Consider the following 25,748-nt stretch of genomic DNA (forward strand, 5'->3'; position numbering starts at 1 on the left):
GCAACTTAGCATTTTCCCAGTGAAGTTACTACTTCAATAATGTTGCTTTAAAAAGAGTAAAGGAGGGCCCGGCGCAGTGGCGCAAGTGGTTAAAGGTCCTCGCCTTGCACGCCCAGGATCCCATATGGGCGCCGGTTCTAATCCCGGCAGCCCCGCTTCCCTTCCAGCTCCCTGCCTGTGGCCTGGGAAAGCAGCAGAGGACGGCCCAAAGCTTTGGGAACCTGCACCCGCGCGGGAGACCCGGAAGAGGCTCCTGGCTTCGGATCGGCATAGTATCGGCCCGTTGCGCTCACTTGGGGAGTGAATCATCGGACGGAAGATCTTCTTCTCTGTCTCTCCTCTCTGTATATCCGCCTTTCCAGTAAAAAAAATAATAATAATAAAAAAATCTTTAAAAAGAGTAAAGGAGGCATTAGAATATTTGAGTAAGTTTAGAGCATTTATTTGCACACTTGTGCATTATAATCTATAAAGAATACCTCAATTGATTCTTGGAGAGCAGTAAAGGATGCCTCCTGACAGTGTCACAGCAGTGCACTCCTGTCCTGATTGCCTCCACTGTTTCCGTTCATTGATCTGAAGACCCAGGTCTATGCTCTGTGGTGTGACTCTAGCTGTCAGGAAACCTCACAGAGGAGGGGGGACGTGTGCCCCTGGCCTCAGTATTTACATCTGTAAAGGAAGAGCCTGGACTGGATAATCTCTAAATTGTGTTTCTAAGAATATGAATATTACAATATAAACATTCAAATGTCTTTTTTTCTCCTCAAATGCTTTTCACTGACAATAGATTCTATATTCAGCAAGCAGTATGTGAGTGACTAAAAATGTAATATTTTAATCTGACAAACTACTATTGTCTCAGAATAACATCTCTATGCCCCAGAACATAATTAGCTTTAATATATGTTAATTGCTTCCCGCTAATAAGATTGAGTATGACTACTGAATTCTCTTCTTGGTGTCTGTGGCCTATAATTATTCTGATGTGCAACTAATGATACCTAGTTGTAAGCTGGGAACCCAGGAGATGCCAGCAATTACCCACCGCCAAAGGGACTGCAGAACCACTTGCCTTTTCTCTGTGTCCCCGGTCAAATCCCTTAACTGTTCTGAGTCTTACTCATCTCGCTGACAAAATGAAGAGGCTTAACTTGTTTTCAAGATTGCCCCAATTAACTAGGTTAACATTATCTCTTTGTATCTCTAGAATTTAATGCTTTTTATGACTCAACACATTTATCAAGAGGAGTCTTAAGACAAACACATACATAGCATATATAACAGCACTGTGTGATGATCCAAAACTCTTCACACAATTAGAGACATTTTTGTAAATCTCATTGTCTTACACATACTTAGAGAATTATCAAGTTTCAAGTCCATAAGCAAACCATCTGCAGAACAATAAACCTCAAAAAATTTCCATTGATGGTCGAGAATGCTCTCCCAAAAGAAGGTGAATGATGTGGCTAATGATGAGTCTAATGAAATGTATGGGCCTTTTCCTTAACTTTAATTATCACTAATAAATTTTAATTCATTCCAGAGACAAAAGAACTAACACAAATACCACACACACTCACACACACATCAGAATCTAAACAGTTGTGAACTAGTTATGTTCCTACACATCGCTTCTCCAATCTCCTTTCAGCTGCCTTATTTGAGGCTGACAGAAATGTAGCCACCATCATACCTCTTCTTCGTGATGTTAAGAGATGGATACAAGGCTTATATGGACATATAAACACTGACAGGGTGGGCGTTCGGCACAGCACTGGACGATGCCCATGTGCTCTCTGGACCTCCACTCACCTCCTAGGGCTGTTTTCCTCATTTCAGCTTTCTACTAAAGTACACCCTGGGAGTCAGTGCTGACAGCTCAAATATTGAGTACCTGTCCCCCACATAGGAGGCCCAGGTTCCGATCTGGGCTCCTGGCTTCCACTTGGCTCAGCCCTAACGGTTCCAGGCATTTGCTGGTAAGAGTCTTTCTGCCTGTCTCTTTCTCTGTGTCTTTCTCTGTCTCTCTTTTAGATTTTTTTTTTTAATTGGAACAATTCTTTCATAGCCAACAGTAAACCTGCTCATAGAGTGATTATGTTGTTTATATTCACATTATATTTAGTTAAAGGAAAACAAACAAATGAATAATTCTTGCCTTACCCAGCAGTGTTTTTGACATCTTTGGGGCTTACATTAATGAGTTCATCAAGGCTTTGTTCACTGATAAAACAAAATAAATCGAAAGGTCAAATAGAATTATAAGTCAATAAATAACGTGATTGGCATTGTTTTTCAAATTTATAAATCATCCAACAGAGTCCTAGCATAAAAAGCTAGAAGCTTAATACTCCTATTTTATAGATACATTAGTTACCATATTTCCAATACTCAAAACAACTTGGCGAAGCAGCTGCTACCAGGGTCCCCTTTCTCTTTAAAGGAAGCAGCTTTAGAGGCGCTAAGACACCTGGACCCAGATACCTCACAAGTGAGTGAATTAAAACTGTAACCGCAGCAAGATGCCCCACATCCTGCTCTCTTCCCCGCTGACACCCTTCCTCTCTACTCTTCCCAGGGATTCCTTCCATCTCTGCACTGCTTTCCCTGTGATTATCCTCACCATAATCCTATGAGTGCTAGTCTGGAGTTTCTCTGCCATGCTTTCACTAACTTTTGTTCTAGTGTACAATAAGTTTTAATTTCTCAAAGAAGTAAATTCATTGTCATGCAAACATAGTCTAATTAAAATATAAAAACACTACTTTGTCAGTTGTCTCAGGGGTCACTTAAATATTGCTTCTTGGGTTTATGAGAGGCTAGAAAATCAATATTCTTTGGTTTGTTCAGTTTGATGAGCTCATAATTTATTAACTGCAAATTTAGTTGCAATCTAGTTGTTATTATATCCAAAGGAATTTCTCAAGTGGTAATTATACATAATTAGCTTCAATATTAACTAATTTAAACCTTATTACAATGAAATAAATAGAAACAATAACAAATGGCAAATCTATTCAGCATTACTACATATAAACAAATAGACTCACTTTGTTCCTATTCCTTCCTTAACCAAATAAACTTGTTTTTTTTGCCAAAAATAGAAGCTTGCTTAGGAGACTTAAATTTACCTTTTCTTGGGTGAAAGATTCACTTTGGTAAGACTCTCCACACCTTGGTTTCTTTAAAAAAAAAAGTGTTGTAGCTTTTAATAACTAACAAGATCAATTAAAATCAATAATTTATACAGTTTTCACCCTTAATTTTGAATCAAAAATTGTTGCTAGTGCAAAATTTCATGAGTACTTGACTTCCCTTTTTAGCACTATATAAAAATATTGACTGATATCAATTGATTTCTTGTACGTCTTTATATTTGTTTAGCCTTAACCATAAAGGTAAAATAATGATTAAAGCTATAACACCATGAATGAAGAAATATATGCAATAAGAGGTGGAGGAGCAGGCTAGCCAAACACTCTCTCGTCTATGTCAGTAAATTACGGCCCTTAAACTAAATCCAGCCTGTAACCTGGCTTTGCGAATAAAGTTTTACTAACAAACACCCATACCAACTGTTCACAAGTATTGGTTTCACACTGCAGGAAGAATTTATGAATCAAAACAGCAAAAAATTATGAATTATCTAGCCCTTTATGAATAAGTGTAGGCCTTTAATTTTAGTGTGAATCAGCTCTGTCTGTTAGACACATCTTATAAAACAGTTTATTCCCATATGCAAAGACAGGAAACTGACAAAAGAAGTGACATGTGTCTCTCTTTCTCTCCACTCTTCAAATAAAAAAAATTACTCCTTCAAAAATATACATATGTAAAGATATATAAAACTTACATAAAAATAAATGCTAGTAGTTTCATGGTTTTGCCCTGTCTCTGTATAATATAATATGCCTTAGAAAAAAGTCTCTCTTTATACAAGATAAATGTATTCTGGGGCCAGCATGTTGGCTCAACAGTTTAATCCTCCACCTACAAGCACCAGCATCTCACTACCATTCAGCTCCCTACTTATGGCTGAGGAAAGCAGTAGAGGATGGGCCAAAGCCTAGTGACCCTGTGCCCATGTTTTAGACCCAAAATATGCTTTTGGCTCCTTGGTTCAGATTAGCTCAAGTCTGGTCATTGTGGTCATTTGGGGAGTGAACCAATGGGTGGAAGATTTTTCTCCCTGTCTCTCCTTCTCCCTGTAAATTTGCCACTCCAAAAAATTAAATAAGTTTAAAAAAAAACAAATAATAAATACAGTCTGCTGTCTTTATTATTTCAGTGAATTGAGTACAATTTATATATTTATTTATTGAAAATCAGAATTAGAAAAAAAAATGGAGTGACACAGAAAAAATAGTCTTTAATCCACTGATTCATTCCCCGAATGGTTATAACAGCCAGGACTGAGCAAGGTGGATGCCAGGAGAGAGGAGCTTTGTCTGAGTCACCCACAAGTGCATTAGGGGCCCAAGAACATTGGCCATACTCTGATGCTTTCCCCAGATCTTTAGCAGGGAGCTGGATCAGCACCCATATGGGATGCCAGTGTTGCAGGCAATGGCTTTATGCATTACATCACAAAGCTAGCCTCAAACTCAGTACAATTTTTTAATAATAATTTCCAACTTTAGTGTCATCTAGGTAGAAGGTAATAGGAGGAGAGGATACAAATATTGGAGGGGGAAGATAGGATAACTTATCATATGAAGACATTTCTTCTGGGGGATTATCTCTGAGAACTTCTTGTGGCAGGATGCTTTGTGCCATGGAATCCCCACTCATTTGAAGGAAATTCCAGTTATGGCACACAGATCCCACACTGGGCAAGAGCCCTTCTTGTATTTCAAGGAATTTTCTTTCCCACAAACCCACAACCAACAAACCCTAGATAAAACACCAGTGCTTAGGTGGGTGTCCCAGGATCTTATGATTTAGGATTCCATTCGCAGGTATCTCTGTGGTAAGGCAGTGTACTTTATCTCTCCTGACATCCACCTTGCTGAATTTTTAAGCTGAATTGGAGGGAAAAAAATAAAGGTAAAAGAGTTCCAAAGTACTTACCCTTGATTATTTTTATTTGCTTCAGGAACCACTTTGATGAGGTTGTCAAGACTTTGACCCCTTAAAAACACAGAGGAAATAACCAAATCAGTAGCAGATTTATCTCAACAACTGCAAATGTTGTTGAAACTGAGAAACATTTTTATCCTAAGGTATTATTAAAATATAGATCATTTCAAAGACTGAGTTTGTTCAGTGTTGAATATGAACATATTCAAATGCAAATAGTGATGTGAATATGTATATTAGAACCTAACAAAAAATGAATAGAAGCACTCAATAGTAGGGAATGGTTTTAGAAAATTTTGATGTGCCAGGTACTGTTCCATCTGATCTCTGTCAGTATCTAAATTAATCCTCCACCAATCCCATGGGAAAGGGAGCATGTATATTATAATTTCGTTTCATAGAGGGAAGCATTGAGATCCAGGAAGGGTAAACAATTTTCCCACCTGGTTAACAGTGTGAAATCTAGGTCATCTTATCTCACTGATGCTTCGGAATGAATTAGCTCTGTAATCCTAGGAGAGCATCCAGTCCAATCTTTTCACTATGATGATGAAAAAACAGTTGCTCAAAAAGGAGAAGAGAGACAAGTCCAGGCCACATAGAAAAGGGGCGCAGAGAGTAGGGGTGCAGAGCTAAGCCTACTCTCACATGTATGGACACCAGTCTAGTTCTCTTTATGCTCTAAACAAATCAGAAAATTATAGTTTTCTGTCCATCCTAGGGAGGGAGGAGGCCAGACTATGATCCTAATTAACCATGGTACCTCTATTATATAAGAAATTGACCCAAATCTTTACCTTTATTTTCAACTATGAGATAGTCAGGGTTATGTTGCTTTTCTTAAATTATCATTGGATTTAGCATGAATAAGTTGAAACAAATTATCTTAATTATATGTCTAGACATTGCTTAGCATCAAAAAAAGAAGAAACCGTTAAATCTTACCATTGCATACTATTTCCTGTTCCTGGATTCACTTTAATGAGGGCATTAAGATTTTCAGAACTGTAACCAAAACAAATAAAACATGATAAATAAAAATTAAATGAGACCAATTAGCTATTATTTGGGTTTTCTTGTGGGTTTTAGTTGCTGTTGTTGTTGTTGTTGTTGTTATTGTTTTTGGAAAGGCAGAGAATACTAAACAACTTCTAAACACTGGCTCAATCACCAAAAGCCTAAAAAAATGCTGAAGTATGCCAGGCTGAAGCCAGAAACCTGAAACAATCTGGGTGTCCATAGGGTAGCTGAGGCATAGGTACGTAGCTACCAAGTGCTGCCTCCCTGGTGTGTGTCAGCATGAAACCTTTAGGTGGGTATCTCATACAGTAGTCAAAATGCCACTTAGATTACTCAAAATGCCCACCTAAAGAATATATATACTCAAGATAAACTTTATTACTTACTGAAAGAAATCAGTACACATCAGCTGATCTGCTGGTTCACTCCTTAATTAGCTGCAATGACCAGAGCTAAGCTGAGCTGAAGCCAGAGGCCAGGAGCTTCTTCCAGGTGCAGGGTCCCAAGGCTCTGGGCCATCCTCTTCTGCTTTCCCAGGCTACAAGCAGGGAATTGGATGGGAAGTGGAGCAGCCAGGATACAAACCAGTGTCCACAGGGGATTCCAGCAGTTTCAAAGTGAGGATTTAGCTATTTGGCTACTGCACCAGGCTGTTTCATTCTTTAAAGACCTACAATGGACAGACCTGGGCCAAGGTAAAGCTGGGAGGTGGAAACTCAATCTAGTGTCCAAACTGGTTGGCATGAAACCCAACTATTTGTGATATCACCAGTGCACCCAGGGTCTGTACTGGCACAACCTTGGAATCAGAAGCAAGAATAGGAAATTGAACCCAGGTAAACCACTGTGGGACGCAGGTGTCCTAGCAAATATCTTAATCGCTAGAGCAAATGCCTTCTTCTATATACTTGATTTAAAAGAATAAATTCTACTTTCCTAAAAATCATGATTTATTGGTATAGTGTTCAACATTCAAAATAAAACCACAACATTAGGGCAAGGTTATTTCTAAAAATTAATCAGTTAAGAAACATTGGAATGATTTGCCAAAAACTCTCACTAAGTCTCCTTAACCACCACATCTTCAATGTAACTTTTAACTATATGAAAGTTTCCATTTTTAGTACCTTTTATTTTAAAAGGGTTTTTATAGCCATCGATTTACTAGATAACTTTCAGAGACAAAGATAGAACAAACATTATGATTCTCATTGTATAACTAAGAAAACTTCAATTCAGTGTTCAAGGAATTTGTTCAAAGACACCCAGCCGAAGAGTAATGAATTTCAGACTTTCTGATCCCAATCCAAAGGTTTTTCAACACATCTTTTATGAGTGCCACAAATTGATGGGGAAAGGGAAGGAAGAGACAGGACACAGTTCTTACCCTTGGCTACTTCTGCTTACTTCAGAGCTCACTTTGATGAGATTGTCAAGGCTCTTGCCCCTTTAAAACATTGAAGAAATGCTGAAGTTAAAGGAACGTTGATAACAAATGGATGAAAGTATCTGAGAAGTAATATAAACCCTCGCTGGGATTATACTGAAGTGCTGAAGAATGTTAAACGTGATTCTGCAGAAGTCGGTAGGGATTTAGGTATCTCTAAAACTCACTGAGATTTTGCAAAGCAATCTTTTAATTTTGGAACCATTTGATCCTCACAAATATTACACTAAGAATTTGTATAGTTTTATGAATTTAACTCTATGCTCTTAATTTTTAACAGTTACACAAAACATCTTTGTAATAGTCTGTGTGTTTTTGTGAAATATTTCAGAAGGTATAACTTCTTCATTTACTATATGCTGTGGAAGTTTAACATCAATTTTGGAAATACATATTTTGCAAAGTTGACATATTCTAACAAGTTTTCTATCACAAAAGTGTATTGAGGTAACTACATAATTTGTTAAACTCTGCAACATGCAATTTGGTATCTGCTTTTTATACTTACAAATGTGTGCTAAATGTCAAATTTTAGGTAGTGTCTTGGTAATAAATAACAGAATGATTAAAATTTATAGGTTCTGAAATACATGATAAGTTGCCTATGACATAAACATCCACAAAGTCACTTCAACTCTAGAGCCTCATGGTTACCCTCTAGTATATGTCTGCTTCTGATCACTAGGGAATTTTGCTTTCTTGTTGCATCTCCATGTTTTCCACATACGTGGCACCTGCACATGCTCCTCTGGTCTACAGAGGATACCATTTGGAGAAAAGACTTTGCATGGGAAGGTACTTAGTCACCGTCTGTCCACACTGTGATCCTACTCACATCATATCAAAAAGGCTCTGCGGTTTCATCTTTACAACATCAAAGATACAAATATTTGGAAGCAACCAGATGTGATTTAGGTTTTTTTAAACTTGTATCCAATTGTCTAAGATTGTGATATGCAGACTAAAACCAACAATTAAAAATAACTGAAACTTCTAATGCAAATAACAAATCAATGAACCCCACAGAAGCCACCACTGTACTCTAGATCACTCCCTGGTTGATTCGGCAGGAAATGAAGTAGGTAAGATTTTTAACTCCAGTAACAGAAACAAACAAACAAAAATCAGCTTTTTATTTACAGATACAGGCATTCAGAAAAACAGCAAAGCAGTAAACATTGTTATTCTTCCCTTTGTATTGACTGTGAAGTTCATTTAATTGTCAAGATTTTGGTACCTTAAAACACAATAGTCTAGCAGTTAAAATCCTCGCGTTGAATGCACTGGGATCCCATACGGGCACTGGTTCTAATCCTGGAGGCCCCACTTCCCATGCAGCTCCCTGACAGTGGCCTGGGAAAGCAGTCAAACATGACCCAAAGCTTTGGGACCCTGTACCCGCGTGGGAGACCAGGAAGAAGCTCCTGGTTCCTGGCTTCGGATTGGCTCCATTCCAGCCACTGCGACCACTTGGGGAGTGAACCGTTGGACAAAAGGTCTTCCTCTCTGTCTCTTCTTCTCTCTGTATATCTGCCTTTCCAATAAAAACATTAAATAATTTTTTTAAAAAAATTAAGCAGCTAATAGTATAGTTAACTTAAATTTCACAGTTCATAAAGTCAAAAAGAAAGGTGACTGAATAATGTAGTAATCTATTAAATATGATATTGCATCACAACAATGCCTGTGGGAAGCAATGCCTCATACTCTGTATGTACAATGTCAGTAGTATTGCACTGTAGAGTCCACCAACACTTTGGAAAGCACACCACCAACCAGGCCCTCGCCAACGATGGGAATAGAAGCCAATAGAGATACAGGATTAGCTTACAGGTGGCTGCCACTGTAACTAGTGGAGAGGCAGGCAATACACAAATATATCAAAGTGTGAAAAGCGGTGGGTATGTGGCCTCGGGAGGGAGATGCTGTTTGGGATACTTACACTCCGCTTCAGAGCACCTGCACTGAATCTAGCACAGGTACGTAAGGAGTGAAACAACTGACTATTCTCCCACCCTTGCCCTGTCTGTTTCTCAAACTAAAAGAAAAAAAAAGGACTGTAGACAAATGTGATTAAAATATGTGGCTATTTTGATGCAAAGAAATTTTGAAATTTATGCATTGCTGTTTCATTCTATGCATTTTCCATGAACTTTTTTCAAGATCTGCATATATTATTTGTACAACTCCAATTTTTTTGCATGAAAATAAAGCTTATTTTTAATTCCATCTGTCTGCAAAGTTTTTGAACAACTCTTGTAAAATTTAACATCCAATTTCAGATAAAAATATATGCTGTGAAGAAAATTTCAAGAGTGTCTGTTGCCTGCAGTAAGGGATAAGTGTTAGGGGGAGGGGATGGTGACTTAATTTATGTTTACTGATCAGAAAAGATTTTTTGGAGAGGGCAATCCTAGGGATACAGTATCCTAGGAAAAGCTGATGCAGGAGCCTTCCTATAGGAGTGGGCCTGGAGGAGAAATGGTGCTTCCGGCTGGGTTTTAATGAGAGTGCAAAGGGCATCATTAACTGCTAGTTTTATCCTCCCTGAGATGGGAGAATACTGAAGCCTGTTTAATAGAGAGAGAGGATAATTATCTGATTTTTATTTTAAAAATATCTACAGCACCTTGTTACGTGTTTGAGAAAAAGGAAATGATAGCTACTGCCTTTAAAGGAATGTCAGCAATAAATATATAAATGTATGCACACAAACACATAGCACTTTATGCTTTCACAAATTGAAGTGCACACACACCCACATATACATGCACACACATACTCACATATGTGCACACAGAAGCATTGTATATGCAATTAAGTACATGTACAACTTACACACATGCCTACATAAACATACATCTACTTCCCTGCACACAAACATGCATACCCATGAATGCACAAATGAATGCAAACATTTGCTTGCATGCTTAAACAGATAAAGATGCCTCAAACATTTCAAGGAAAAATGGGGAAAAAAAGATCAACTTGCTTTGGTGCAAAAACTTTTGAAATTCATGAGTAATTTTTATGACATACATTTTTAATGAATTTTTGAAACCTCTACATATGTACAGTTAAAACTCTGCCCAAAATAAACTTGCCTCTTAACTCCATTTTCCACTAACTTTCTGAAATATCCTTATAAATGCACACACATACACACATGCATACGTACATATACACACGTACATACATCAAAACGTGAAGGGTCAATCACAATCGGAAATGCTCTCTTTAGTAAAAATTTGAAAGAAAATATAAACCTTTCTCAAAAGTTACAATAAACTGAATATTTGAATACTAAATCATTAAGAAAGTATAATTAATATGAATTCTTATTATTCTGACAGTTACACTTACCCTATGCCAGGCATAGGGTATTATGGTCACTCTTTTGTAGACAAATAAATCAAGGCACATTTGAACAAACGGAGTGAGCATTTAAACCAGGTATTTCAGGCTCTCTGTTCAATACCTCAGTTTTTATATCTGAACAAACCAGCTAGCCAAGCAGGTTAAAAGATCTCTGAGTCTTTTACTGGCGAAATCTAATTCACTGAGTAGCTGTTCCTCTAACTGTGCCACTCAGTCAAGAGCGGGAAAGATTACAACACACACCTGCTTTTAGCCAGCTGAGCTGTGGCTCTGCCAGCAAAGCCCACAGGTATCCTCGGTGACATGTGTCAGAATCCACAAATAATACTAAGTATTGAGTTAACTGAATGAGAAGGAATTCAAGGGAAACCACATGGAATTATTTGGTATACTGTTTTCAGTTTCAAAAAGTGTACCATCTGCTTTTTAAAAACAAAAAGGGCATAAATTCTCACAATACATGGAAAAGAGAACTCTTTTAAAGAGGCACACTTTGATAAGCTCTTCATTTTAAATACTTGTCACACTATAGTACATGTGCATATACACACATAAATATGAGTTGACACATCCATGCACTCTACTGCATATGGATATACAAACACTTGCACCCTCATATTCACCTATATGCACACTACTCATATACACACCATGTACACACTTTACTTATACAAACACATATAAATCATACTTACACACAGCATATACACATACATACATACATATGTTCTTACATGAATATTCTCCAAATATATGCAAAGCAGTAAATTGTCTAGCTCACCTGAGCAGATAAAAATTTCCATTTGCTTTCCCATGATCAACTGCTGCTAAACTTCAACCAAGAATGAAACACAACAGGTTGTAGAGGCATGCTCAGTAGGATGTGTTTAGAGAACAAACAACTAAGTTTTGGCTATAATTTGAACTTGCTCTCCTGAATATCAGCACTCAGAGTTTGATGTGCTCATAAATGCCAAAGTAGGGAGGAAACTAAATGCCTTACCTCTTGATGTTTGTGTTTGTTTCAGGATTTCCTTTAATAAGCCCATCAAGGTCCTGTTTTCTTTAAATAAGGAAATAAAGTCTTAATGAGTGATATTAAAACCAAACATAGGTCAAGTGAATAATAGCTGGAAAATAACAAGTGGAAAACACATACGTTTTCTCTACATGTCGAGGTGAATTTTTAAAGCTAAAAGCAAATAAAAACTCTTTTATCTTGAACTGAAGACCATTTTAAGATTGTTTACTTGCTACCAGCATAATTTTTTTTTGCTTTGTTCACAGGATTGTTATTATCTGTTATTTATCAAAATCAACTTTAGACTCAGATACAGCTTAATGGAACACTCTAAACAGGCAGCACAGAGGTCAAGTAAGTTAATGTTTTGTACCAAATCCAGAGAGAATACAAATTTCTATTCAACAAATCAGATACAATTGCCAATATGTTTTTAAGTGAGAACAATGTTAAAAATAATAACTTACAACCATTTAATATTATTAAAATCATTTTTACCCATTCTTTTCTCCATTTCACTCTCTCTAACCTCTGGTAAACATATTATGCTCTCAATTCTGAGACCAACATATTTAGACTTCAACAAGAACAATAATTATATATGTCCTCATATGTACAAAATTCTCTCATCTCAAACATTTTAATATATAATGTGTCTAATAGATTATGCCCTAACAAAGAAGGGATGTCGGGAGTAGTTGAAATAGTAGGAAAGTTTTTCTCAAGGGGAAATATGCCAGTCCATTAAAATGCATCCAGTGATGCAAAAGGGCCATTTGTGAACCCCAGTGGGGAGAGTAGGGGAGGCAGAAGCACCCTGATTATGTACTGCTGTCATGTCAAGACACGGCACAACGTTGGCAGCAAAGTGTTGTTAAGTCAGGCCACCTGTGTCTCTCCTGGGCTGCCTGCTGAGACCACCCACCTCACAGAAACTGGCATACAAGAGTTTTAGTTAAGGCTTACTCTTGGCTATACCAATCATTTTAGAAAATCATTTTGAAAATGTCAAGGCTTTCTCCTGCAAACACTCAAAAATTCAGCAACTCCTCTCCAGAATAAACCAAAGTCCAAATGATTTTATATGGGGGGTGGTAGAGAGGAGAATGGAATGCCATTCCCTATCAAACATACAATTCCATAATAATAAAATGTGATTATGAAATTAGATCATATCATTTTATTTTCTGATTGGTCTTACCTTACAGAAATTACATATACAGACTTACCCAGTGGTACTTTCATTTCCTTTGGGATTCACTTTGATAACATTTTCAAGGTCTTCACCTCTTTAAAGATAAAAGGTTAGATCAGTTTCAAAATAATACCATTGAATTTACAGATATAGTGCTTTTCAGCCTTTTGGCTAAGATCAAGTGTATTCACAGATATACACATTGCATATTCTTGCTGATAGGTTTAAGCTTGGAAGACAGTATTACAGATATTGAATTGACTTTTATAAAAATTATCTGAGAATAATATGTTAAGTTAGCCTCTAGAAATTCATTGTATACTATGTCAATGTGAATTTCTTGATATCCTCGGTATTACTGAAAACAGCACACAATTAACCTGGGACAAAATTAACCAAGATTCAGCTACATCAAGAAAGTCTCACCCTTTGTTGGTTTTATCCATCCCAGCCTTCACTTTGACAGTAGGTTCAGGGTCTTGACTTCTTTGAAAGAAAACATCAAAACTTGATGTTACTTAGGTAATGGACAGCTTTCTCAAGAATCTATAAAAAGATGCCCTCAGATCAATTGCTTTCAGAACCAAACCACTAAGTAATAAAACCTTGGATGTGATTCTCTTTTGTTTATCTTCAGTAATTTACACAGTTGTGCAAAAATAATCTCAATCAACAAACCTCTCATTTAGCAATTTTGACGTTTTATTGCCCAATATATTTTTTTAACTCATTGTTTAAGAAGATGTGGAAGGAGCATTGCTGTAGCAGGTTTCCCTACATGTACTTCAATGTAACTCAGACACATCTTTTTCCAGGAGCTCATCTGTATCAGAAGAAACCTTAGCACACCACTTTCTAATAAGGTGCACAAAGCTAACAGGAAGGAAAGAATCCTGTTCAAGGTAGGAAACTTGTCTTATTCTTTCTTGATTTTTTTAGTTCTTTGATTAACTTTACCACCATTTCCAAGGCCTTGGTTTTTTCATAATATTAGGGTGGGGGACAGAAAAGACAGATAGCAGCTCTATGTTAGAATCAGAATCGCTTGTGACAACAGCACATTTTACACAATGTCAGATTCCATCACTAGTTAAATGATCACATATCCTTAGAAATATCAATGCAAGTCACTCACTCATCATGCAAAATGTATAAGAAATATCTGGAAATTAAGATTGCAAACATTACTTAGCTATTTTGTAACTACCCTAAGAAAATAGAACTTCCCATTGGATCTCCACTTTGGCTTCCCTGGGGGTGATTTAATGGGAGGCCAATTTTAATTAACCTATATTGAGATAATCTTACTTATTCAGAAAAATCATTTACATTGGAGCAGAAACCAACTGATGAACACATTGGACCTAAATACTTTGAAGATTCAGATAAATCATTTCTAATAAAATGTTCAAGAATCTTACCTTGGAAAAGCGGAAATAACTCAAGTACATCTCCAACAGTTTATATAAGTTAATTACATGGAATAAAATTTCACAGTTCATAGATTTGAAGTTATTAGCTAATATGAAAACAAATCCCTTCAAATTCTTATTGTTCAAGTGTTACACGTCACCACTTTCACCTGTCTGTGATTTCACTGTAAGAAAACTGTTGCAATTTCAAGTTCTTTGAATATAATAAAAAGGGCAGGGGTGTGAGGACAAGGAGCTAGGGCTTTTTTATTTTCACACTTAACAAGACCTAATGAGTAACAAAATATAAAGTAAGCAATAGAGAGCTCATAAATTCTTACCCCTTTTCATTGCTGACTTTTCTGGGATTTTCTTTAATGAAACTGTCAAGGCTTTGGTTTCTTTCAGTAAGAAAAAAGGATATCAATTACAGGTCAATTTTCTAGTATATCAGTCTAGAATCGTAAATTAAATTCTCAAATGCTAGCAATCCTGTTATTAAATCAGTTAAACCATTTTTGTAACACAATGAATCAAAGCCTATAGGCAGACTACATAATGTGACCAACCAGGATCTCAACTCTGAAGTTCCTTAATACATTCTACAGATTCTGTGATGAGCGGCTATGCATCAAACCTCTGAATGTCTTACAGTAAATATACCCAGGTAATAAACCAGCCTATCACCCACTTCTTCTAGCAACCAGGCGAATATCTTTCACTTTTAGATCTAAAAGGGACTGAAAACCATACAGGTGACAGATTCACTTTATGGGATGAGGAAACCCACGTCTGCAGAAGTTAAATGACTTGTCCAGTGTCATCCAGATTGTAGATGATGGTGCAGCAAGCTCCAGAAAAACTCCTCCCCGTCAACGTCTTGACACTGGCCCCAGGCTTATTTCACTAGCTTCCCTGACACTTGTTCTGAGCAAAAGGTCTCCCTCAGAAAATAATAGACAGATTAGCATTCAGTTAAACTGGCTGGCCTGACTTCCCAAGACTTACCCTTTGCCATCTTTGTTGGTCCGAGTATTTGTAAAGATGAGGCTTTCAAGGCTTTTGGCTCTGTAAACACAGATTAAAAAAAAAACTGAACTTTTGAAATGAATTATTTGCTATCTTGAAAGGTCAGATGCAATAAACATTTTTCTATGAATTGCTCATTTGTTCTTGTGGCATGGAAGAGCAGAAATCCTTTTGGACAATTATGCCTGCACTAAACGTACAATGCTGAGAGCACTATCCCATCTGCTAATCTATTTCTGTGCCAGCTAACGTCCAAAGCAATATAAGCAACCTGGAAAGTCAGACTTGCAGGCGAGTGAGTGAGAGGCACTTACCTTTTCTCTGCTTGCTCCGCCTTTGGATTTGCTCTAAACAGACCATCGAGACCTTGATTTCTTCAAATATATTGATTAAAAGACATCATCAGTCACAACAAGAAATGTTTAACTCTATAAACTCTATACAGATCAGTTTACTTCTGAAACAGAAATAAGAGCTAGTTGGGAAAAAATGAGTTCAACTCCTAAAACTGCTGTATTGCAAACAGGTACTTTCATATGGTCAAAATCTCAAAATCTAACTTGAAATGGACCTCAGAAAAAAAATAAAATTAAAAACATCCACTGACATCTGCCAGCCAGACTAGATCCATAGATGTATTACTTTGGTTCATGGTACACAACCGTTCTTTGTGAGAACCAGTATTCATAGAAATGACGAGGAAAAACTTGATTTTCTGAGTCTCCTGAAAATGTACTTACACACTGGGCTCAAATTCCCATAGGGCAACACTCAGCTTGAGCAGTGAAACACCTGGACACTTTGGATGGATACTCATTCTCTCAGGTCTGTTTCTTCCCCAACCTGTCTCCTACAGTGGAGACACCTGCCTGACTCCAGTAGGTCTTGCGATCTCTGACTTTTGATTTAAAGCTCCCTCTCTGTGGTGGGCAGTCATTTGGCACAGCTATTAAGCTATAGTTTAGGACGTCTGAATCCCACCATAGGAACATCTGGTTTGAGTCCAAGATGTGCTTCCTATCCAGCTTCCCATTAAAGTGTACGCTGGAAGACAATAGGAGATGGATGAAGAACTTGGGTCCCTGTCAGCCACCCTGGAGACCCAAACTGAGCTCCTGGCTCCTGGCTTTGGCCTGGTTCAACCCTGGGTATTGCAAGCATTTTGGAAGTGAGTCAGTGATGAAAGATTTTGCTCTGTCTCCCTGCCTTTCAAATAAATCAAAGGACAAAAACAAAAGGACAAAAACAACAACTCTTCTATTCCTCTAATAAATGAGATCACTAAAGAGCAGCAAATTGAAGTGACATGTTGAGAGTTAAACCCAGATTGTTATTGCCACAGCAGGGTGTGGAAACTATCTGTTCAATTTATTTTATTTTGTTTTATTTTATTGCCTTGTTGTCTCCTTCATTTTGCTCTCTTCCCATTTAGCAGGTCAGTACACAAAGAAACAGAGAGGGTAATTAAAGTTATATATACTAACACAAGCCTCAATCCTTCATGTATGTGTTCATATATTTTAAATTATATGATTTAAAATGAATCAAAGGAATGAGGTAATGTTAATAAAAATAACAAGTGATTTTGGTAATAATTACTCTAAGAGTATCTAGTCATTGAACCAAACTGTTTATACACTAGTGTATTAATATTTTGTGAACCTAAACATGGTTATCTGTACAACTACTTGAGCAGAAAAATAAAGAATGAAAATAGAAAAACATATTAATATCAATGTCTTAGACACTGACTACCACTTATAAATTGGAGAAACAAAGAGGACTTTTGCATGCTTTTCTTTTAGATTGCTATGATATCTTTGACTAGGTGGGTAGGTGAGCTCTAAAGCCCCAAATTGAAAAAGACGTGTTGTAATGTACAGTCAAATAACAAAGCAAAAACCAAAATTCTTACCTATTCAAGCTTTTGTTCATTCTTATGAGATTATCCAGTTCCTCACTTTGGGAAGAGAAAAAAAATTCACATTAGCAGAAACTAGTCCAGAATCGAACTAGGTCTGCCTGAGGTAACTGAGTGCTCTGAAACATAACACCCAGCCAGCATTTATGTGTGAAAATCCTGCTTGTCTTCTTGGCTCTCTTCACTATTGCCTCCAACAAGCCTTAACCCGCTCTCCAATGGACAGCGTCTCCTATGTTTTTGGAGCTCTGGCAGCACTTTTCCTTTCCAGCTCCTTCATGAACCTTGCTACTAGACTTTGTATTGTGATAACTTCACACTTGCCTCATTAAACTGCTCCTACTATATAATATACACTTAAAATCTACGACTGTATTTTACAATTCGGTTCTCATCAGTGATGAGCAGTGTCTTTCATATAGTCAATGCCTAATGAATGCTTTAAATTCAGTCAAGGAATACAGGTACAATGACTAATTATGGAGCCTCTCTTTGCACAAAACACTTTCCCTACATAGTCAATAGAAAAAGCTTGTTCATCAGTGGCTTCTTGCTTGAATTTTACTCCCACCTCATTCTAGGCTAGCTAAATTTGCTACGCTGTTTCTGTACTGGAGAATGGGAGCACTCCTTCTGGCTACATTTTTAGAAGCAAGCTATGTAAACTCAACTTCTGGGTTTGGGTATTCCCCTTAAGCCATGTGGCTTCAGCTTTCTTCCCCAACCAGCCTGGGGAGGAGGATGTAACCAAGAATCTGCTCCTATTTCAAGCTCCTGTCTACTCCTTACCTCATCCTCTCTCCAGCTTTCTAATCTCCCATGATCCCATTTCCATTTATTTTGCCTGCCTTATCCAGTTTTTCTATTTACAAATCTTAGCACTTCCTTCTTTTTGCTCAAGAGCCACATCTTTTCCAAGCTTCTCAATGTTATTCCTTCCTTTCTTGGAACATCTCTGGTGTTGATGAGGCCTTCAGACCAACTCACTCAGAAATCATGCAGTCGGTCTTCCAAGCAAGGGACACCTGGACTCCAATCTGCTAGTCACCATTTACTCACTGGTGATCCTGGGTGAGCTACCTAACCCTTACTTATTCAATTTCCTCACTCATAAAATAAGAACATGATTTGTAGCCACCTCAGAAAAGAAACAATACCCCAACTGCAGGCAATTGCCTAGATTGCCTTGTACCTAGGCAAAATGTGTTAAACTGCTGGGACAAAAGTAGCAAATAGCTGGTAGACATTCTGAGCCTGGTTAACGCCAGATTTATGTTAACTATACCAGTGTGCCAGCATAGTTGCTTATTCTTTTTTTTTTTTTTAAAGATATGTGGGGAAGGCAAGGAATGCCAGGCCAAGTGACAGCACCCTGGTCCCCAAGCAGTGGGAAGAGCTGCAGACAACATGGGGTAGGGGGTATGTGAACATATTACAGAGAAAACACAGTTTAAAAGGTGAGGAATGAATTCTGGGGTCTTTCACAAACTGGACCACTGCAGTAACAGGTAGGTGAGGGAGTTGAAACACAGTGGTTTAGAGGGAGGAACCCAGCGGAAACTTCTGGGGCAGGCCAAAGCACCTGCCCATGAGGGAGACCTGTGCTGGGCTAAATAGCATTACTGACCACTTTCTGGCACACACAAAATCTGGATCCTGGGGGCATGCCTGGCTGGGCTAGGCCACATTTCCTACCTGTACATGTGGGCCATGTCAGGCTGGGCCACAACAACTCCAGAATGCAAGAGAACTGGTCTGAGGTCAGAGTCTGTAAGGGGGTTTGTGCTCTTGCCTTTGGGGCATAGTAGCAACTGCCAGTTTGTGAGAACTGGGTGTGGCAATTGGCTAAGCCATGTTGGGCCATGGCACTCAGTTGACACTTGCAGGAACTAGGGCTGTGAGTTTGCTAGCTGGACCAGGCTGCAGCACCTACCAGCACATGCAAAGGCCAGGACTGAGAGAAGACCATGCCAAGCAGTGTCATTAGGGGAACTTGAGGAACTCCCTTGCTAGGCCAACAACCAAGGCCAATAGCCAAGGTTGGGGGCCAGCCCAGCCAGGCAGGGCTGCAGCACTCATCAGCATTTGTGTGGGCCAGGTCTGCAGACAGGGCTGGTTGGACCAGGCTGCAGCACCCACTGACATGTGCAAGAGGCAGGACAGAGTGTAGGTCATGCCCATCTGAGCCAGGCTACAACACCTACCAGCAAGAGTGAGCTTGCAGATTAGCCATGACAGGCTGAGTTGCAACCAGCACACATAAGATCTGGGGGCTGGGAATTGTCCTTGTAGGAGAATTTTAGGGGACTCCTTTGCTAGGCTGAAGCTCTCAGTGGTGAGTGTAAAAGCCATGAGCTTACCAGGCTGAGCAAGGCTGCAGCATCCACCTACAATGTAGGTGGGCTGGGTTTTGGAACAGGCCAAATTGAGTTAGACTCTAGCACCACTGCTTATTAAAATGGCCAAACAACTGAGAGTGGATGGTTTGCCAAGTATTATGCCAATCACTTTGTATTCAGTGATTATTGCTTCTTTTTTTAAGTCTTATTTTTAATATTGTTGACATAGCTGAAAAGGATGTATGCTCATGTGGGTCACCAATTAGGGTGGCCATTTTAATAAGCAGTACCATTCAATATTACATTTTTCATTTGATAAAAGCTTGCTATGTTTACTGTTCAAATGGCATTTGAATACACTGAGACATTGGCTTAGCCTTAGGGAAATAGACTTGCCAAGTCACTCAGTGCTTTGAAGATGACTAGCATAACATTATTGCAAGAATAGCTGCAGAAGGCAATCCCTTTAGAGATTCTAAAAATATGTGAAATTAACAGGCATAATATACTTGGGTCCTTTCAAGTAATGTTGCATTTTAAATGGCAGGACCGAAGGCTGAGGATAAATATTGAGATACATGACTCAGTGTACCTAAGAAAAAAGTAATTAGCACCCTACATTTGTGTGGAAAAAACTACCCACTCCCCAGACATGGGGCCCCATATTGTTTCTTGCTTGAAATTCTATTCGCCAAAGCCAAACCTGAGAACTTGTCCTTGTCCCTGAGGGAAACAGCAAAGCTCAGAATACTGTAAATGTCAGCCCTTGATCTTTTTGACTGGTATGAATCACAATAATAAAGATGCACAGGATTTGGGGATGCTCATGTTTGTCTCAAGAAAATTAGCATACATCATGAGCAGCCCTCTTTGGTAAGTGAAATAAAAACAGAGACAGCTCTCTCAATAAAGAACTCAAACATTCAAAACGATTGTAAACTGCTGAAAACCTGGGATATTAAGTTTCACTACTGCATTCATAACAAGCTAAGTGCTCTTAATCAGATAACAGTAACAGTCTAATTTTTACAAAGACCAGCTCAGATGAAACCATTTCTCATTCCCTGGGGACACACCACAGTAACAGTAGTTTTGATGATGCCACAGACATTTTGACTGGCCTCTGTCCAACCAGGAACATCTCTGTGACAAATGTACTTGGCTATGGAATGTATGCATTGTGACAAAGGCCTGGGAATGAGAAAGCAGACTAACTGCTGATCTTACTGCTTTTGCCTGACTCATAATATCCCTTTAGCATCATTCACCCATCTCTCTCTTTCGAACATCCTGATGAGCTATCAAATCACTACCCAATCCCCTACTGCAAAACACTACCTCAAAGAAACAGAAATCCATAAAATTACAGGTCTAAGTTACTTAGAAGAGTTGGAAAACAAACAACAGTGAAATATTCAGAACACTTTCTGAATCTCAGCATGAAGAGTACAAAGAAAATTATATACTCACACAAACAGTACAGAACAAAACTGAACAGGAGAAAACATTATATGAAAGGTGGGGCTATTAGAGAGACACAGAATTTACATCTGGCTGGATTACAGGGAAGATTTTACTCAGTCAGGGAGTGTATTTGATCTGGATCTTGAAACATTGATACAACTTGGATGGATTTACATGGTGTTCTAGAAGTTGGACAAGACCAGTTTATGCAGGCATATCTAGAAATTATAGATAGGGAAATGGTTTGGTATGATATTAAGTATAGGATAAACATAAGAGTGCCATTAGAAACATTTCCGTAATTAGACAGGCATTGAGTGAGAGGATATGTAGGTATAAGGGGCTTGCTTCTTAGACACTGAATCCATATGTGTTTGATACTAGAGAGGCAGGGGCAAGGGAGCAAGAGGAACCAAGAACGAGTCAAAAAAGGTAACTAGAACAATCAGGAAATTGCGTATTTGGGAAGGAAACTGAATATGACCTGGGACATCCTCTATGGAGGTACTGAGGAGACAGCTACATAAGCACAAGACTGGAGGCTTGGGATGAGATTTGGCACCTTTGTCATAAGAGGTGAGAAATTTCCAGTGGAGGAAGCAGAGGCAAATGAGTGTCTGGCCACAGACGTCAGCTGTGCCCAGTGCTCAGGGATACTTACGCAAACACATGCATACTTTCTTTTTTTGGATTATTTATAATTAACAGCCCGGGGGGGGGGCTGTATTTAAAATGTTCAAAGGTGCTGGTACAGCATTGAAAAAAAAAAAAAAGACAAGGAAAAAACCTGAAAAGCTCACAGATCTCACCCTTTGTTGGTTTTCTGAACTGAAGCGGCAGCTTTGACAATGTTACCAAGATCTTGACTCCTTCAAAGAATGAGAAAGAACATGTCAGTGGCAGTACAGCCTTCATGAAGGAGCTCCCATATGAAAGGGGTGGTCAGTGCGGCAATCAGCAACTATCAAGTTTAACAGAAAGACAAAATGCTTCTATCACATTAGCTCTTGGCACACACTTTCTGCCCCTATTTCTCTCTGTCTCTCATGTACACACACACACAGCACTGCTCTTGTTGCTCCACATCTTCCATCTAGTGCTCACTAAAATGACAATATTTTTCATAAGAGTTTATAATGACTTCTCCCATGTACTTTTCTTCAAAAAGTTTGCACACAAAAAGAAAAATCTAGTTAACTGCACGAGTAAACACAGAAATGAGTCCAAATGATTTTCTCCCAGAGCCAAGGAGCCTTAAGAAAGTCTGGACAATTAATTACTTCCTTAATTGGGATGAAAATATCTGTTGTCCTAGACTTTCAAAGGGTGAGAAAGTACAGTTTAAGCTGTAAGCTATGGGGAAGTCCCTAGGCTTGCTTCCGTGCTGGCCTCTCAAGGTCATGAAAAGGAATAATTAAGAAGATCCTTATAGGTAACCCTTTCATTAAGCTCTCTGTTTCACAAATATCTCATAGGACACTTATAGTTTTATAAAGGAGAAATGTAGTGTGATATGTATAGCCTATTTTTAAACACTTAGAACATACATTAAGCACGTTGAAGTGTCTAATAACAGGACTTTCTGGTAGTACAGGACTCTATTTTATTGTGTTTCAGAATGTACTAGTCGACTGCTTTCTCAGAACTTGTGTTGAGTCTTTGTGGCATATGAAACCCAGTTTGAGAATTACTGCCAGCTGTACTGTAAGTTCCTAGGTATGAGGGACCTGTGACTCCCCCAAGAGGTAAAGCTTCATGTGGTGGATGGTTCCAAGTGGGACTCCTCCAACAGCCATAAGGAATGATATATTTATTGAGGAACAGAAATTTTGGGCTTCAAAAATAATTTTCTGTCAAAAAAGTTCTGTCCTAAAATTGATAATATTAGTGGATTAATTTATCATTTTGATGGATTCATAAAAATATTACATTTTGTAAAAAGAAAAAGAGAAAACAGCTCCAGAACAAATGCTAAACTATAAGGATGTGCAAGACAAGCAAACTAAATCAGGATTATCTTTGGGAAACCAGACATTTGGAAAATGTCACCTTCTTTCAAAGTGTCAACACAATTTGTGGGCTCTTCCTTGGGCTACCAGAGGAATGGAACATGCTTCTCTACCAATGGTAGACAACACTTTCTTTGCACGAGATCTAGTAAGTGACTACATTTCTACCTAACTCTTTTACACATACACACCTACTTTGTCACAGAACTTGGGGAACAAACTGAGGTGTTAAAGATACAGACATACCAGGCTTTCCTGTCTTCAATGATTTCCTCTTATCCTGTTATCACGCTCACATCATACTTGTTGTTTTGTTAGTGTATGGTTTATAGGACAGAAACCAAAGGATAGAATTCTGTATATATTTAGTATACATCACACTGATGTCATCTGGAATATATATTTTATCTATTTCATTTAAAGTATTCTAAAAAACAAAAAAAAGTATTCTAAGAAAGCAGATGGTACCATTGATATAATATAAATAAAAATCATCATACCTTATAATTTTTTCAGAAGATCTATTGCTTTCTGCAGAGACAACCAGTTTAGGTGGATATGTCTGCCTACACATTTAAGGTTAAAGACAGCATTGTTAGGTAAGAAAACATATCTGTTTTAAACTTCACTTTATAAGAAAATAGCTATTATCAAAAATGTCAACGTGTATCAGAACTGCACTATTTCTTGAGTTAATGAATTTTACCTTAGCTTTGGGTTGGCAAGAACTTAACCCCTATTTAAAGTAATCCCAAAGAAACCAATATATTAATTTTGTAATTTAATCTATCTGTTTTTATGCTTTCAATCAATGTACCAAGAAACATCTCTAAAACTGTTCGTGTTCATTTTCTTGATTTCTATTTATCAACAAGCCATTGTTATGCTTTTCTATTTTAGTTACTGATATTGCATTTTAAAACATTGAGAAACTTTGTTGTTAGACATCAAGGAGTTCATTTTTTAATGTCTTATCCCATTTGCACATTATCAAGACATAATATTTGCTCAGATACGGTGGAAAGTAAATTTGTAGTACATCCATCACATTGAGAATGCCCACATTGAGTAGACAGAACTAAAGTTTAGATTAGGTTTATGACATAAGGCTTTTCTCTGCTCTTTCTCTAAGAGTCTGGTTGACCTACTTATACGTTCTTGCTTGTTCCAAAAAGCTACATTCAACTATTTTTTGTCCTCCTGAGGACATGTGTTAATTACATAGGAAAGACTTCCCTTTCATATTCTTTCATTAAAATCATCTTGCTGTGATTAAAGTAATAAGGGTTTAAAAAACATACAAGTTGTCCCAATTTTATTTTTCAGATGATGAATTGAAGAGAGAAATTAGAGTAGTAAAAATGGACCAGAACAATTCTTGTGAAATTTAATTTTTTAAATATAAACAAGCTCTCTGCTATCACATTGTAATCACAATTTAGGTGGGACAAAACTAAATCAGTTAACCATCCCTAAAATAATCTATTCAAATTAAGATTTATTTTGTTCAATACTGAAGGAATAAAAGGGAAAACATATGTGATAAAAATCTTGAGAAGTCATTATCCTGTATTTTATTGAAAAGTTATTTTTAAGAGATAATCTATAAGCATCACACAAATAAAAGGTATAAATTAGATTTGCATTTTCAATTAGTATATTTTCTTGAATCATTAAAACATCATATTTTCATCCTAATGACAAAACTTCAAAGACTTCAGTACATAGAAATTTGGACTTGGAGTTTCAACAGAGATGATTTCTAATTTGAGTTTTACCCAACAGATTTTATTATCTATTACCACATAACCTGGCAGCCCATAAGCAATTCTTAGTTGGTAACTCTGTTACTGAAGAATACTTCTATAATTGTGTCTTACTTCAGAATAGTTCTATAATTATATCTAGTGTGGAAAAAAAATCACTATCAAAAGGCAAAACTACAAAAGAATTAAACATAGACAATCAAGTAGATCTAATATAAGCAGTCTTCATGGAGATGTCATTTTTTAAGTCTCACAATAATGAAAATGTGGAATGCACATCTTGAAAAATGGGTTAGACTGTTTAACAGGAATATATGGGACTATTTTTGTTTCTGAGGGACGAGTGGGACAGAGATTTAAAGTAGGGAAACAGGGCTGGTGTTGTGGTAAGATGGTTTAAATTGTAGTCTAGTATGCCAGCACCCCAAAGGAGCAGTGGTTTGAGACTTGGCTAATCCATGTCTCATTCTGTTCCCTGGTAATGGCCTGGGAAAGGGGGAAGCAGAGCACCAGATGGACTAAGTGCTTGTGCCTCTGCTACTCATATATAAGATCAAGAAGAAGTACCTAGCTACAGCTAGCCCAGCCTTGCCATTGTGGTCATTTAGGGAGTAGACCAGTGGATGAAAGGGCTCTCTCTCCTATTTCTTCTCTCTCTCTTT

The 25,748-nt window shown here is 37.8% G+C and overlaps 1 protein-coding gene across 1 annotated transcript in view; it reads right to left on the bottom strand.

Annotated features, from left to right (window-relative positions):
* Window positions 1-25,748, bottom strand: part of SCEL (sciellin) — an 83,276-nt gene that overhangs the window by 24,834 nt on the left and 32,694 nt on the right. Inside the window, exons 10-23 of the mRNA XM_040991266.1 lie at window positions 23,821-23,886; window positions 22,121-22,180; window positions 17,503-17,547; window positions 15,902-15,961; window positions 15,567-15,626; window positions 14,900-14,959; window positions 13,573-13,632; window positions 13,181-13,240; window positions 11,934-11,993; window positions 7,493-7,552; window positions 6,031-6,090; window positions 5,077-5,136; window positions 3,138-3,188; window positions 2,170-2,229 (exon numbers count right to left, since the gene is read on the bottom strand). Coding sequence (XP_040847200.1) covers window positions 2,170-2,229; window positions 3,138-3,188; window positions 5,077-5,136; window positions 6,031-6,090; window positions 7,493-7,552; window positions 11,934-11,993; window positions 13,181-13,240; window positions 13,573-13,632; window positions 14,900-14,959; window positions 15,567-15,626; window positions 15,902-15,961; window positions 17,503-17,547; window positions 22,121-22,180; window positions 23,821-23,886 — 822 coding nt within the window. The remainder of the gene's footprint in view (window positions 1-2,169; window positions 2,230-3,137; window positions 3,189-5,076; window positions 5,137-6,030; window positions 6,091-7,492; window positions 7,553-11,933; window positions 11,994-13,180; window positions 13,241-13,572; window positions 13,633-14,899; window positions 14,960-15,566; window positions 15,627-15,901; window positions 15,962-17,502; window positions 17,548-22,120; window positions 22,181-23,820; window positions 23,887-25,748) is intronic.

This window comes from Ochotona curzoniae, unplaced genomic scaffold (genome assembly GCF_017591425.1).
Source record: "Ochotona curzoniae isolate NIBS_2020 unplaced genomic scaffold, NIBS_Ocur_1.0 contig_64, whole genome shotgun sequence".
NCBI lineage: Eukaryota > Metazoa > Chordata > Mammalia > Lagomorpha > Ochotonidae > Ochotona > Ochotona curzoniae.